The sequence below is a fragment of the Monodelphis domestica genome, chromosome 7 (assembly GCF_027887165.1).
Source record: "Monodelphis domestica isolate mMonDom1 chromosome 7, mMonDom1.pri, whole genome shotgun sequence".
NCBI classification, from domain to species: Eukaryota; Metazoa; Chordata; class Mammalia; order Didelphimorphia; family Didelphidae; genus Monodelphis; species Monodelphis domestica.
In genome coordinates, this window is record NC_077233.1 from 12,562,572 (window position 1) to 12,575,117 (window position 12,546).

Below are 12,546 nucleotides of genomic sequence, written 5' to 3' on the forward strand. Positions count from 1 at the left end.
TTGCCTTTCTCTTGTGCCACGCTGGTTTTAAGTTATTCCTGAGGCTTTACAAAGTCCCTTCCAACTCTTGGTGACTCAGGAACCCGCATGACTCGCCAGGGAGAATCTGTTAGGATGGCGAGTCGCTCTGAGGTGCAGAAGAGCTTTAGAAGTTACCAACCCCAACAGCCTTGAAGCATGAAAAGCCTGAACCCCAGCAGAGGCAAAGCCAAAGTCGACCACGGTCTGACCTGGGATGTACGTGCCAGTCCTAAGCGCCAAAGCTTTATTTACATTCATTTAGACTTTCCTGCCCACTCTGCCCTCATTCTCTACCCGCTGGGAAAAACCCCAAACATCTGGAGCAAAAGAAAGCCCATCTGGGGCCATGTCCCCACATCTGTCCCATTCAGGGTGCTGAGTCCCTTGGTCTCTGCCAGGAGGAGGGAAGCCTTTGTCGCCCTCCGTCCCTGGATCTGTTCCCCGATTCTGTCTCTCAAACCAGGATTCTAGCCTTCCAGCTCTGTGTTTTATGATGGCACATACTTTTGGGACCACAACAAAAGGATGTAGGAAATGCAGCATCAGACCCTCCTTCCTTTCTCAACTGCGATCTGGCTGGTAGGATTAAGAAAGGAAGTCACACGCCGTCAGACAATCCTGTTTTCACAGAGAACTGACTTCCCCAAAGTCTTACGTGCAGTAACAAACTCTTTCCAAAAAACAAACCAGAGGGGCAGCTAGGCGGCTTAGTGGATAGAGAGTCAGGCCTGGAGACAGGAAGTCCTGGGTTCAAATGTGACCTCAGACACTTCCTAGTTGTGTGATTCTGGGCAAGTTACTTAACCCCAATGGCTTAGCCCTTATCGCTCTTCTGCCCTGGAACACCTACTTAATATTGATTCTAAGTCAGAAGATAAGGTTTAAATTTTTTTTAATTGGATTTGGTGGATGTTTCCCAAGAGGTGATCCACACCATGATTCCCCAGAGAGAATAGATTGCTTACCTGGCTTTAAGGCATAATGAATCATTTTTCTGGTTGTATTCGTGTCATCCAAGAGCTAGAAGGGAGATAAGACTCAAGTGAGTCAACTCAATTACACCCATCCACTCTCCCAGTTCTAAAAACCATAGCTTCTCTCTTTCATCCTGTGCCCATGGGAATGAATACCCTTGCAAATAAGCACTCGCCGCACCCAGGATGAAACTGAGTAGGGAGAAAATGTCCATTTCTTTCCTTTTACCACCTATGCAGGGGCAGGTAAAGGAAGGAAAAGTAATGCACTGCGCTTTAGAAATAGAAACCCCAGGATTGTTGACTGATAAATATTTGGAGATCACTCTGGGATTGAGTTTAAGTCTTGAATAGAATGATAGAGAATAGAAATATAGAATAATTATATAGAAGAGAAATATAGAGTATATAGAAATATATAGGACTAGAAGGATGAAAAGAGCTCGTCTAGCCCAGTGGTGTGAACTCAAACAATGTCCCCATTCATATTGACTTAGAAAATCTCAAATTAGTATTACCTGGGTTCTAGTATATTTTATCTCAATTTTGTTGAACACTTCCCAATTGGATTTTAATCTGGTTAGGGGTTCTAGTCTGGGTGTTTTGCTGTGTGACATCTAATTAGTCCATTCCCATTAATTGACAGATGAGGAAACTGGGAAAGTTCATAGCAAGACCAGCTTTGGGTCCACCATATAAAACAAAAGACGGCAACAAATATCTATTGTATTCCAGATAAGGAAACTGAGGAAAACAAACTCGGAACTGGATTGAAACGCTTCAAAGACACATGATTCTCATGCAGTGTCGGAGCTTCCTCCTCCTCTCTCATGGATCCATGATATAAAATGAAAGATAGCCAATAAATATCTATTGTCAAAGGTGAAGCCTATTCATCTTCCTGAATGCCAATGAATAGTTTTAGCCGTCATACCTCAATTATATAATCTCCTGGAGACACATTCTGAAGAGTGCAGCTGGTTATCTCTGAATTCTGTTCCTGCAATATAATAAAATATATATACACATATTTGAAAATTCACCTAAAAAAGGATTGAAGATTCTTCTAGATCTGTAAGGCCCTTCCTTCCTCCCTGAGTTCATAGCAAACACCACTGACAGGGCCTCCAGAATTCTCTCTGGAAGACGTTGATCTGGTCAAGAACCAAACAAATCTGTTCACCTCTGGTTGTTAAAAGTTCACTTTGGTTGAGTTGCCACATCAGAGTTCAATGACTGGAAATGGTCAGCCTCTAAGAAGCTGGCCTCTTATTTGAGGCCAAAGGAAGACCACTGAGCAATAGGATTTGGGGGACTTGCGGGTACCATTTTGTCACTTAATGATGCTTTAATTTAGGTCAATCTGTCTGGCAGATGAAAAACAGGCAGGAGACGCTGTCTGCCAGAGCTTCTTCCTTCCTTCACCGTTGCCTACGAGAGGCTTCCCAGTTGATATCTTGTGAGTAAATTATTTTGTCTATCTTTGTTTACACATGGCATCGCCCCTCCTCACTGGCTTCTTGGAGGAAGGACCGAATTCATTTCTGTATTCCTGAAGCACCTCATAGGTGCCTAATAAATGCTTTTATTATTCCATTGTTTCAGTGGTGGCTGACACCAAGAAAACCCCAAATGAGGCCACAAAGAAAGACACTGGAATGGCTTGCCATTTTTCTCCAGCTCCTTTTGTAGACAAGGAAACAGAGGAGGAGGGTTAAATGACTTGCCCAGGGTCACCCAGCTTACAAGTGTCTGGGGCTAGATTTGAACTCAGGAAGATGACGAGTCTTTCTGACTCCAGGCCTGGGCTCTGTGCCCTAGAGCACCCCTTCGTGGCTCCAATAAATGCTCAGCTGGATAGAATTAGAGGTCCATCATTCAGCTTACCTGCCTGCACATCTTTCGTTTAAAGGGACCTTCATGCTTGAGCTTGTAGTGAAGATAGTAGAAGCGAAACCCAAAGTTGTGGGGCGCGTGGTCGAAGGACACCTGCATATTGGGGCCCTGCTGGGTGATGTTGAGGTTCCTGGGCTTCCAGACTGTGGGAGGAAGGATAGAGAATGAGAATGGTCGGAATGGGGGAATCTCTGCAAATTTCTGGGGGCACGGGTCGGACCGAGGCTCTTTGGGGCTTTACTTACAAGGCTTACAGGCCAGGTTGTCCGGCTGGAGCAGCAATTCACATGCTATCAAGGGAAAAAGATAAAATCTTACATGGAGTCACATCATTCTGTCCACAACTTAACCAATAATCCTTTGCCCACGCTTTTGCGCAGGAGAAAGCAGCAGCGCAGGCACGCGTGCATTCATCATGCAACAGACAGCTGAGTGTTTCGACATGCAGGGCTTTGTGGAATTACAGAGACAATCAGGCCACGTTTCTCCCCTCGAGGATCTGATCTTTAGGGGGAGACATGTGAAATGACAAGCATGGCATCGCCAGGGAAGTTGTTGGGCTTGGGGTCGGCAAGTCCTGGGTTCCTGGGATGCCTCTGATACTACCCGGGGAAGCCGCTTGAGCCCTGGGGGCCACAGCGACATAACCTGAGCTGCGATGGGGGCAGCAGAGGGAATCCTCACACTAGGAGTCCCTCACACTGACAAAATCACAGGGTCAAGGACGAGATGAGGGATTTCATTTGCCGAAGGCCAGCATCCTCTCTGCAACTCAGAAGAACTAGTGGTTATACAGAGCTCTGAGGCTTGCAAATGGCTTTGCCCGCACTCTCCTTTTTTATTTTCGCAGCAACCTCATGGGGAACGCTTTTATTAGCCCCACTTTTCAGATGAGAAAACCAAGGCTGGGAGGGACCACACAGCTAGTAAGCATCCAAGACGGAATTAAAGTCTGGTCTTCCTTAATTGGAGCAGTATTCACTTCCCACTTGGGATGATTCGGTTCTTAGGTACAAACAATTCCCTAAGAACGAGCATAGCCAAAGGCACATTTGTCCTATTTATTCTAAATGGCCTGTTTATTCTAAATGACCCAAAACAGCGTAAGCCTTTGGGAAAAAGAGGTTTCCTTGGCAGAGGTACTGGAGTGGCTGGCCATTTCCTTCTCCAGCTCATTTTACAGATGAGAAAGCTGAGGCAAACATGGTTCAATGACTTGCTCAGGGTCACACAGCTAGAATGTCTGAGGCTGGATTTGAACTCTTGAAGATGACTCTTCCTAATTCCAAGCCCAGTGCTCCCTCCATGGCACCACCTCGCTGCCCCAAAGGCACAAGCATCTGTGATTTATTTTCTACATTTATTGGGTGTAAAATTTGTTAGGATGATTTAATACATCTTCTAACAGAAAGGGAAGCTTCAAATCAATCTCCACACAATCAGAAAGAAAAAAAACACTACCTCCTCCCAGCATTCCCTCATCCAGTTGACATTTGTCTTAAAAGTTGTCTATAGAACACCCCATACACATACATATTGTTATCAGGAAAAAGCAACGTTTCCTCTTTTCCCCTCCCAATAACAGCCCAGCTGAACCCTAGATTCCAGACGATCTTCCCCAAGGAGGAGTGCCACCCTAGGACTGAACACTGGAGAGGTTCCTTCATTAGTTCACTGGCTCCTGGCGCCATTTTCATTGTTTTGGGCCCTTTGCCTTGGGACAGGGAACCAATCCACGTCCTCACTTTCAGGGATCAGTCCTGGGTACAAGCTTGCACGCCAGAGTGCTTCATCTCAGAGGATTGCTGGCTAAGCCCTAGAAAGGACCCTCCATGGCCAGTGAGGGCAGAGGGGGCAGTCAGGGGCAGGCATACTTACGTCGAGTCCGGAAGAAGAAGGGATGGTAATTACTTTCATTCTTAATGGAAGGAAAGGGGACAATCTTGACGAAGTAGTCGGTTTCAAATTTCATATTCAGAAAAGGCTGAGATTCCATGCTCTGGAAGAAGGCAAAAGGCAAGTTTGGTGAGTTGATTCAATGAGTGACGCGGCCAACGTTCACTGGACCAATGAGAAGGAGCTACCACCGGAGATGGGACGTCTGTGCTCCCAGAGTGGGAGAAAAGGTTTTTTCTACTTTCCAGACCAATTTCTGGTCTCTCAAAGATTCAGGCCAGACACCAATAATAGTATCCTTTGAGGTCAGTGACATCCATCAATTATTAACACTCTAGTTCAAATGACTTTGCACCCCCCCCCACACACATGGCCTCCCCTCTCTCCCAGGCCCATACCATGAAGGATTTTTACAGCTGGAATAAACAATACAAATTGTGTTTCCTTGAGGTAAGTGGAGGGAGAGAGGGGTAGGGGATGGTGGCAAAGCAAAAGAACACAAGACATCAGATCATGGTCACTTCTCGGGCAGCAGGAAGATCTGACTCTTGCCCAGCATCAGGTACTTACTCTTTTAATTAAATAGTCTCACTACTTGGGTGCTAATCTCTGCAGTTTTTGCTCCACTGAAAGTCAAAGAGTTTGGCACCCTGGAGCAAAGCTTCCATTGCTTCCTCTTTGTTAAACCTACCCCAAATAGGTGCTGAAGAGTGTACCCAGGAGGACAGAGCCGGCTTCCTCTGCCGTTTTATCTCTTTCTTTTATTTCTGAATATTTTCCATGTTTCCGTGATTCATTTTCTCACTCTGTGGTTTAATTCCTTCTTTCTGGATAGATTAGGGGTGAACTCAACATCTCTCTTAACCATCAACTCTCAGAAACCCAAGAATAACGGCATGCCGTCCGCCACAGGTGACTGACTTACAGTTCTTTTAAAGCTGCTGTTGAGCTGTTTGGGGTCCTTCAAGAGCATCTGATGGCACTGCCGGCCCTCTGACTTCAGCTCCTCCAGGATCACCCGAAATCCTTTTAGGAATTCGATGCCTAGGGAAAAGCCAAGGGTTCCCGTTAAAAGCAAAACAGATTACTTCTGAGCACCCACCCTTCCTGCTCCAAGACTACAGGCTTCTACTGGTCCCTTCACAAGCATCTCTGTCCACTCACACGTTATATCAAAGAAAATGTTACCATAGCTGGCACAGCTGAATAGGGAAGATTGGGGTGGCAGGGCACAGGGAAGGGGGAATGGTCATGGTAAGAATGGGGAAAAAGCCGGGGAAACGGATGCCACAACATGGTAAAGGAGAAAAAGAGTTGGACCTGTAGGCAGAAGACACACTTCAAAATCCATCTTGAATATCTGCTACCTATGTGGACCCTGGCCAAGTTATCACCTCTGCCTCAGTTTCCCAATGTGTAAAATAATTATAGCTAGCTGTTATCTTTTTAATTATTTTTTATTCCACATAGAAAATATTTTTGACAATTGTTTTCTGACATTTTAGGGTTCAGATTTTCTCCCTACCTCCCCAATATGCTTTGATGCATCTTTGCTCTTGTGGTGACAGAAGACACATATCACACATGCAATAAAATGAAGGAATTAAAGCAGAAGATGGCCGCCTTATAAAAACAAAAGCAACTATTCTTGTGAAATGGGGATAAGGACAGGGATCGGCTTCCCAGCATTGCTGTGAAACGTGCACTCGCTCTCTCTGTCTCTCGCGCCCATACAGAGCTTGGCAGGTCAGCTATCTCTATTACTGTTCTCAGAGCATCATCTCACCCTCGGCATGAGCCAGGCAGGTTCTCTCCATTCTTTGGCCAGAAGCTTGTATGCTTCCCCCATCCGGCCATCTCACCACGTGTCACCTGGACCCTATATGAGGGTGGGTGTTGGGAGCAGCCTAACTCCCATCATCACTACTGGAAAACAGTCCCAAGCCAAGGACAAATGATGTGGCAGACTAAGGTTTGTCAAGTGCTTTCCTCCCAACAATCTTGGGAGTACAGTGACCACAGTTCCCATTTTATAGATGTGGAAACTGAGATTAACTCTTTTGTATTTTTTAAATAACCCTCACCTCCCATCTTGGAATCAGTACTGTGTATTGGTTCCAAGGCAGAAGAGCGGTAAGGGCTAGGCAATGGGGGTTAAGTGACTAGACCAGGGTCACATAGCTAGGTAGTGTCTGAGATCACATTTGAACCCAGGACCTCCCATTTCCAGGCCTGGCTCTCAATCCACCGAGTCACCCAGCTGCCCCTTGATAGGCATTTCTTAATCTGTAATCAAGTGATTTATAATCTATCTATTTGTATTTATAATCTAGTTTCTAGGACAAGATTAAGTGACTTAGATGCTAATAACATTAATTAATACTAAGAATAACTAGCATTCATATAGCACGTGAAGTTCTACAAAGCACTTGCAGTATTACTGTGTTTGACCCTTACAATAATCCTGAGGTAGATGAAATTATTTCTGCTTCCCAGATAAGGAAACAGAGGCCAACAAGGTTGGCCCAGTGACTTGTCCCAGGTCACACAACCAATAAGTAGCTGAGGCCAGATTTGAACTCAGGTCTAGCTCTATCCAGTATGTTACCTAGCTGCCTTTGTAATTGTTTCTATAATTCTTCATGAAAAAAATACATTCAGAAGCCACGTGGAACACGTTTTTAACACAGAACATTGGGGTGAGGATGGGGGTGGGGGGCAAGTGCTAAATGCTGGGAACCAGGAAAGAGGAGTGTCCACACCCCTGGGCACCCGAGCTTCTATGGCACACCCAACCACATACCTCCCCGGAGGATTAAGCTCAGATCCCCACCGCGGCGAACAAACACACCAGGCTTTGTGTCCTGGGGACATCCGATCCCAGCCAAGCAAGCTCATTGCCCAATCCCAAACTCCTTTAGAAACAGCCCCAAAGTCTTTTCACCCGACCCTGAACATCCGCCTCCTTATTTTCCAGAGGGTGGTGGGGGTCTGGTCCTCAGTGCCTCTGAGGGCAGAATGCAAACTGGAAGATCTGATCAAGCCTGAAGGGGCAGCCAGGGTAGCCCTGGTAACAGGCTCCGTCCATTTCACCAATGTCACTTCCCAGATGTGTTGGAATTGTCTGGAGACTGAGGACCATCCTGGATAGTCCTGGCAGCAGGCTTCGTCCATTTACCGATGTCAGTTCCCAGATGTGCTGGTGGGCCTGAAGCCCAAGGGCCGGATCTGATCACGCTCAGAGACCCTCTCCAGAGAGCTGCTCTCCGGGGAAGGGATTTTCTTGGGGGAGGGAAGAAGGAAGGGGAGGCCCCATAACTCAACTGGCCTCTCAGGATTTTCATCAAGTGGAAGGAATGTCTACACAAATATAATCATGGCTCCCCAAAGCACTCAGAAAAGAAGCGAGGGCTTCACATTCACACACCCTCCCAGGAAAACAAGACAGCTGATGGTTTGATCCAACTATTCTGGATGGCAATTTGGAACTATGTCCAAAGGGCGCTAAAAGACTGTCTGCCCTTTGATCCAGCCATAGCACTGCTGGGTTTGGACCCCAAAGAGATAAATAAGGAAAAATACTTGTACAAAAATATTTATAGCTACACTCTTTGTGGTGGCAAAAAATTGGAAAATGAGGGGCTGCCCTTCAATTGGGGAATGGCTGAACACATTGTGGTATCTGATGTTGATGGAATACTATTGTGCTGAAAGGTATAATGAACTGGAGGGATTCCATGTGAACTGGAAAGACCTCCGTGAACTGATGCAGAGCAAAAGGAGCAGAACCAGGAGAACATCGTACACAGAGATGGATACATTGTAGCACAATTGAATGTAACTGACTTTACTACTAGCAGCAATGCAATGACCTAGGACAATTCTGAGGGACTTATGAGAAAGAAGCTATCCACATCCCGAGAAAGAACTATGGAAGCAGAAACGCAGAAGAGAAACAACTGCTTGATCACATGTTTCGATGGGGATATGATTGAGGATGTAGACTTTAAATGATCACCCTGGTGCAACTAATAATATGGAAATGGGTCTTGATCAATGACACATGTAAAACCCAGTGGAATTGCTTGTTGGCTATGGGAAGGGGGAGGGAAAGAATATGAATCAGGTAACCATAGAAAAATATTCTAAATTAATTAATTATACTTAATTAAAAAAAGAAAGAAAAACAAGCCAGCTGAGACCATGTTTATATCCAGAGGCAGCCTTATGGTTTTGCACATAGCATTCAATTAACTGGGGCAGGAATGCTATAGGAAAGGCCCTTTTCTTCCCTTCACCATGTCCTATCAAGTTCTCTCATTCTCTAATGACCGAATCAAAGGAACACAGAGACAGACAGTCCCCTTGGAGGACATAGGGTCCAGCTGCCCATTTTACTCATGAAGAAACTTAGGTTGAGAGAAATGAAGTAACTTCTCCAAGGTCACAAAGGTGAGAACTAATACTTGGGATTTGAGTCCACAAACTCTACCCATAAGTTGCAACCTTCTGCCCATGGTGCCACTCCAATGCCCCATGGGCACAATGTACATATCCTTTATCAGTGAGGGAAGGGAAAGGAGTGCCACATTCTGACCCTCACTTTGTGGGACTTAATTGCAGGGTCACAGATTTAGAGCTGAAGGGGCCTTAGAAGCCAGGATCTGACTCCCTCTTTTTACCAATAGGAAAACTGAGGCTTCAAAGTTAAGTAATCTGCTCCAGGGTTACAAAGTTAGTGTCTGAGGTGGGATTTGAAACAATATAATGTCCATCCCATTAATGCCTTTGAACTTTAAGTTCTTAACCTGGATATGTGAACTTAAAAAAAAAAACAAACCTTACCTTTCATATAAGAATCAATATTATGTATTGATTTCAAGGCAGACGAGCAGTAAGGACTAGGAAATGAGGGTTAAATGACTTTCCCAGGGTCACATAGTAGGAAGTGTCTGAGGCCAGATTTGAACCCAGGACCTCCCTTTTTTCTAGGCCTGGCTCTCAATCCACTGAGCCACCTAGCTATCCAGTGAACTTATTCTTTTTAAATTTTATTTAGAATATTTTCCCAAGGTTATATGATTCATAATCCCCCTCCCCGCTGCTACTCTCTCCTCCCAAAGCTGACAAGGAGTTCCACTGGATTATACAAGTATCATTGTTCAAACTCTATTTCCATGTTATTCATATTTGCAGGAGAGCAATCCTTTAACATCAGAACCCTAATCAAATCCCTATCACACTACGTGATTGAGCATATATTTTTCTAATGTATTTCTGCTCCCACAGTTCTTTCTCTGGATGTGGATAGCATCTTTCTCATAAATTCCTCTGGATTGTTCTGGGTCACTGCATTGCTGCTAGTAGAGAAGTCCATTACATTCTATTGTGCTACAATGTATCAGTCTCTGTGTACAATGTTCTCCTGGTTCCACTCCTTTCTCTCTGCATCAATTTCTGGAGGTCTTTCCAGTTCACATGGAATCCCTCCAGTTCATTATTCCTTTGAGCACAATAGTATTCCATCATGTAAAGATTTAAAAATTGGGGAAACCGAGGCAGGTAGAAATTTGTTTCTCTCTGCAAGGAGTATTATATTTTTAGAGTTTTATCAAAGGTTGAGAATTTAAGAAAAATACAAGAAAGAAAGGCATGTGCCAGGTGGGCCCAGAGGCCCAATTTAATTTCATTCACATCATGAGATGTGTCTGCTTGCCAGCAGAGACAGGAAGAGAAGAGACCCCACCTACGGCAGAGACCCTTTAAATAATCTTTTGCTCTCGGCCCAGATGAGAATTCAGTGATATTACAAAGCATTCTGGGGAAGTGGAGCAAGGACTTCTGGGGATTGAAGTCCTGGATTCAAGTCTCCATTTTTACATTCACCAACATATACCACAATGTGTTCAGCCATTCCCCAATTGAAGGGAAGCCCCTCATTTTCCAATGTTTTGCCACCACAAAGAATGCAGCTATAAATATTTTTGTATAAGTCTTTTTCCTTATTATCATTTTGGGGTATAAACCCAGCAGTGCTGTGGCTGGGTCAAAGGGTAGGTATTCATTTAAAGTTTGCACATAATTCCGAATTGCCTTCCAGAATGGATGGACCAATTTACAACTCTACCAGCAATGCATTAGTTGTCCCAATTTTGCCACATCCTCTCCAACATTTATTACTTTCCTTTGCTACCATATTGGCTAATCTGCTAGGTGTGAGGTGGTACCTCAGAGTTGTTTTGTCTAATCAGGAGGGATTTATAACACTTTTCATGTGCTTATTGATAGTTTTGATTTCATGATGTGAAAACTGCCCATTCGTGTCCCTTGGGGAATGGCTTGTTTTGTAAATTTGACTTACTTCCTTATATACTTGGGAAATTAAACTTTTGTCAGAGAGTTTTGTTATAAAAATGTTCTCCCAGTTTGTTGCTTTCTTTCTAATTTTGGTTGCATTGGTCTTGTTTGTACAAAACCTTTTTCATTTGATATAATCAAAGTCATTCATATTACATTTTGCAATTTTCTCTGTCTCTTGTTTCATCTTAAATTCCTTCCTTTCCCACAGATCTGACAGGCATACTAATCTATGTTCACCTAATTTGTTTATAATTTCATTCTTTATATTTAAGTCATTTACCCATTTTGAACTTATCTTGGTATAGGGTGTGAGATGCTGATCTAGACCTAATCTCTTCCAATTATCCCAGCAGTTTTGGTCAAATATGGAGATCTTGTCCCAAAACCTGGGGGCTTTGGGTTCATTGAAGTTGTTTTTAAAAATATTTTGATCTAATATTTCAATAGAATTTGTTACCTTTGTTATTCTATATATTTTATGCATATACTGATAATAACTAGCATTTCTATAGTAGTTTTTTTTCAATTGATCTTTACAACAATCCTTCGAGGTAGGTGCTGCTATTATCTCCATTTCACAGATAATGAAAGTGAGGCTGACATAGACTAAATGTCAAAGAGCTAGCCAATGTCTGAGGCTGGAATTGAACTCAGATCGTCCTAACTCCAGGTCCACTGCTCTATCCACTGAGTCACATAGTTGTCATTTGAGAAGGGGTCCATAGGCTTCCCTAGACTGCCAACAGGCTCCATGACATCAAAAAAGCCCAAGATCCCCTGTTCTAGGACTCTATAAGGAAATATGTCTTTATATGTAAGTATGTACATGTGTATTGAGCTCATTTGTTAAAAAAAAAATTGAGGTTGCAATCTGAATTAAAAGTATGTGTAAACGGTAACACCACTGACAAGTTACCTGACTTTATGGCAGAGGGTAGACACTGCAAAGAGGCAGAGCACTGGGCTTGGTCTGAGAAGATCTGACTGGGAAGCCCATGCCCGATATTTACTACCTGAGCTCATGGTTCATTACTCTTCCTCTCAGAGCCTCAGTCTGCTCCTCTGTAGAACTGGAATTACAGCTTGCACACTGACAGAGCTGTTGTGTGGAAAGCAACCTATAAACCTTGACATGCTAGGAAGATTTCAGTTTTTATTAGAAGGAAAATGACTTTTTCAAAATGTATCAAGAGAGAGATTTTAAAGCCTTCGGTAAATAACTATCCCCGAGTGGAATGGGAGTCCCACTCACTGGTGGTTTCCTTTTTTCTTTTTTTGTAATTGAAATCTTTTACTTAATTAATTTAGAATATTTTTCCATGGTTACATGATTCATGTTCTTTCCCTCCACCCCAGCTGATACAAAATTACTTTATTACGAAATGACGAAATTTCCACT

General features: G+C 43.8%; 1 protein-coding gene across 2 annotated transcripts in view; it reads right to left on the reverse strand.

Moving 5' to 3' along the window:
- The window catches only part of IL17RD (interleukin 17 receptor D), a 76,697-nt gene that overhangs the window by 9,987 nt on the left and 54,164 nt on the right, over positions 1 to 12,546 (reverse strand). For both annotated transcript variants that reach the window (XM_056804204.1, XM_056804203.1), the window contains exons 4-9: positions 5,713 to 5,831; positions 4,770 to 4,890; positions 3,137 to 3,181; positions 2,883 to 3,034; positions 1,930 to 1,995; positions 987 to 1,041 (exon numbers count right to left, since the gene is read on the reverse strand). In XM_056804204.1, coding sequence (XP_056660182.1) covers positions 987 to 1,041; positions 1,930 to 1,995; positions 2,883 to 3,034; positions 3,137 to 3,181; positions 4,770 to 4,890; positions 5,713 to 5,831 — 558 coding nt within the window. The remainder of the gene's footprint in view (positions 1 to 986; positions 1,042 to 1,929; positions 1,996 to 2,882; positions 3,035 to 3,136; positions 3,182 to 4,769; positions 4,891 to 5,712; positions 5,832 to 12,546) is intronic.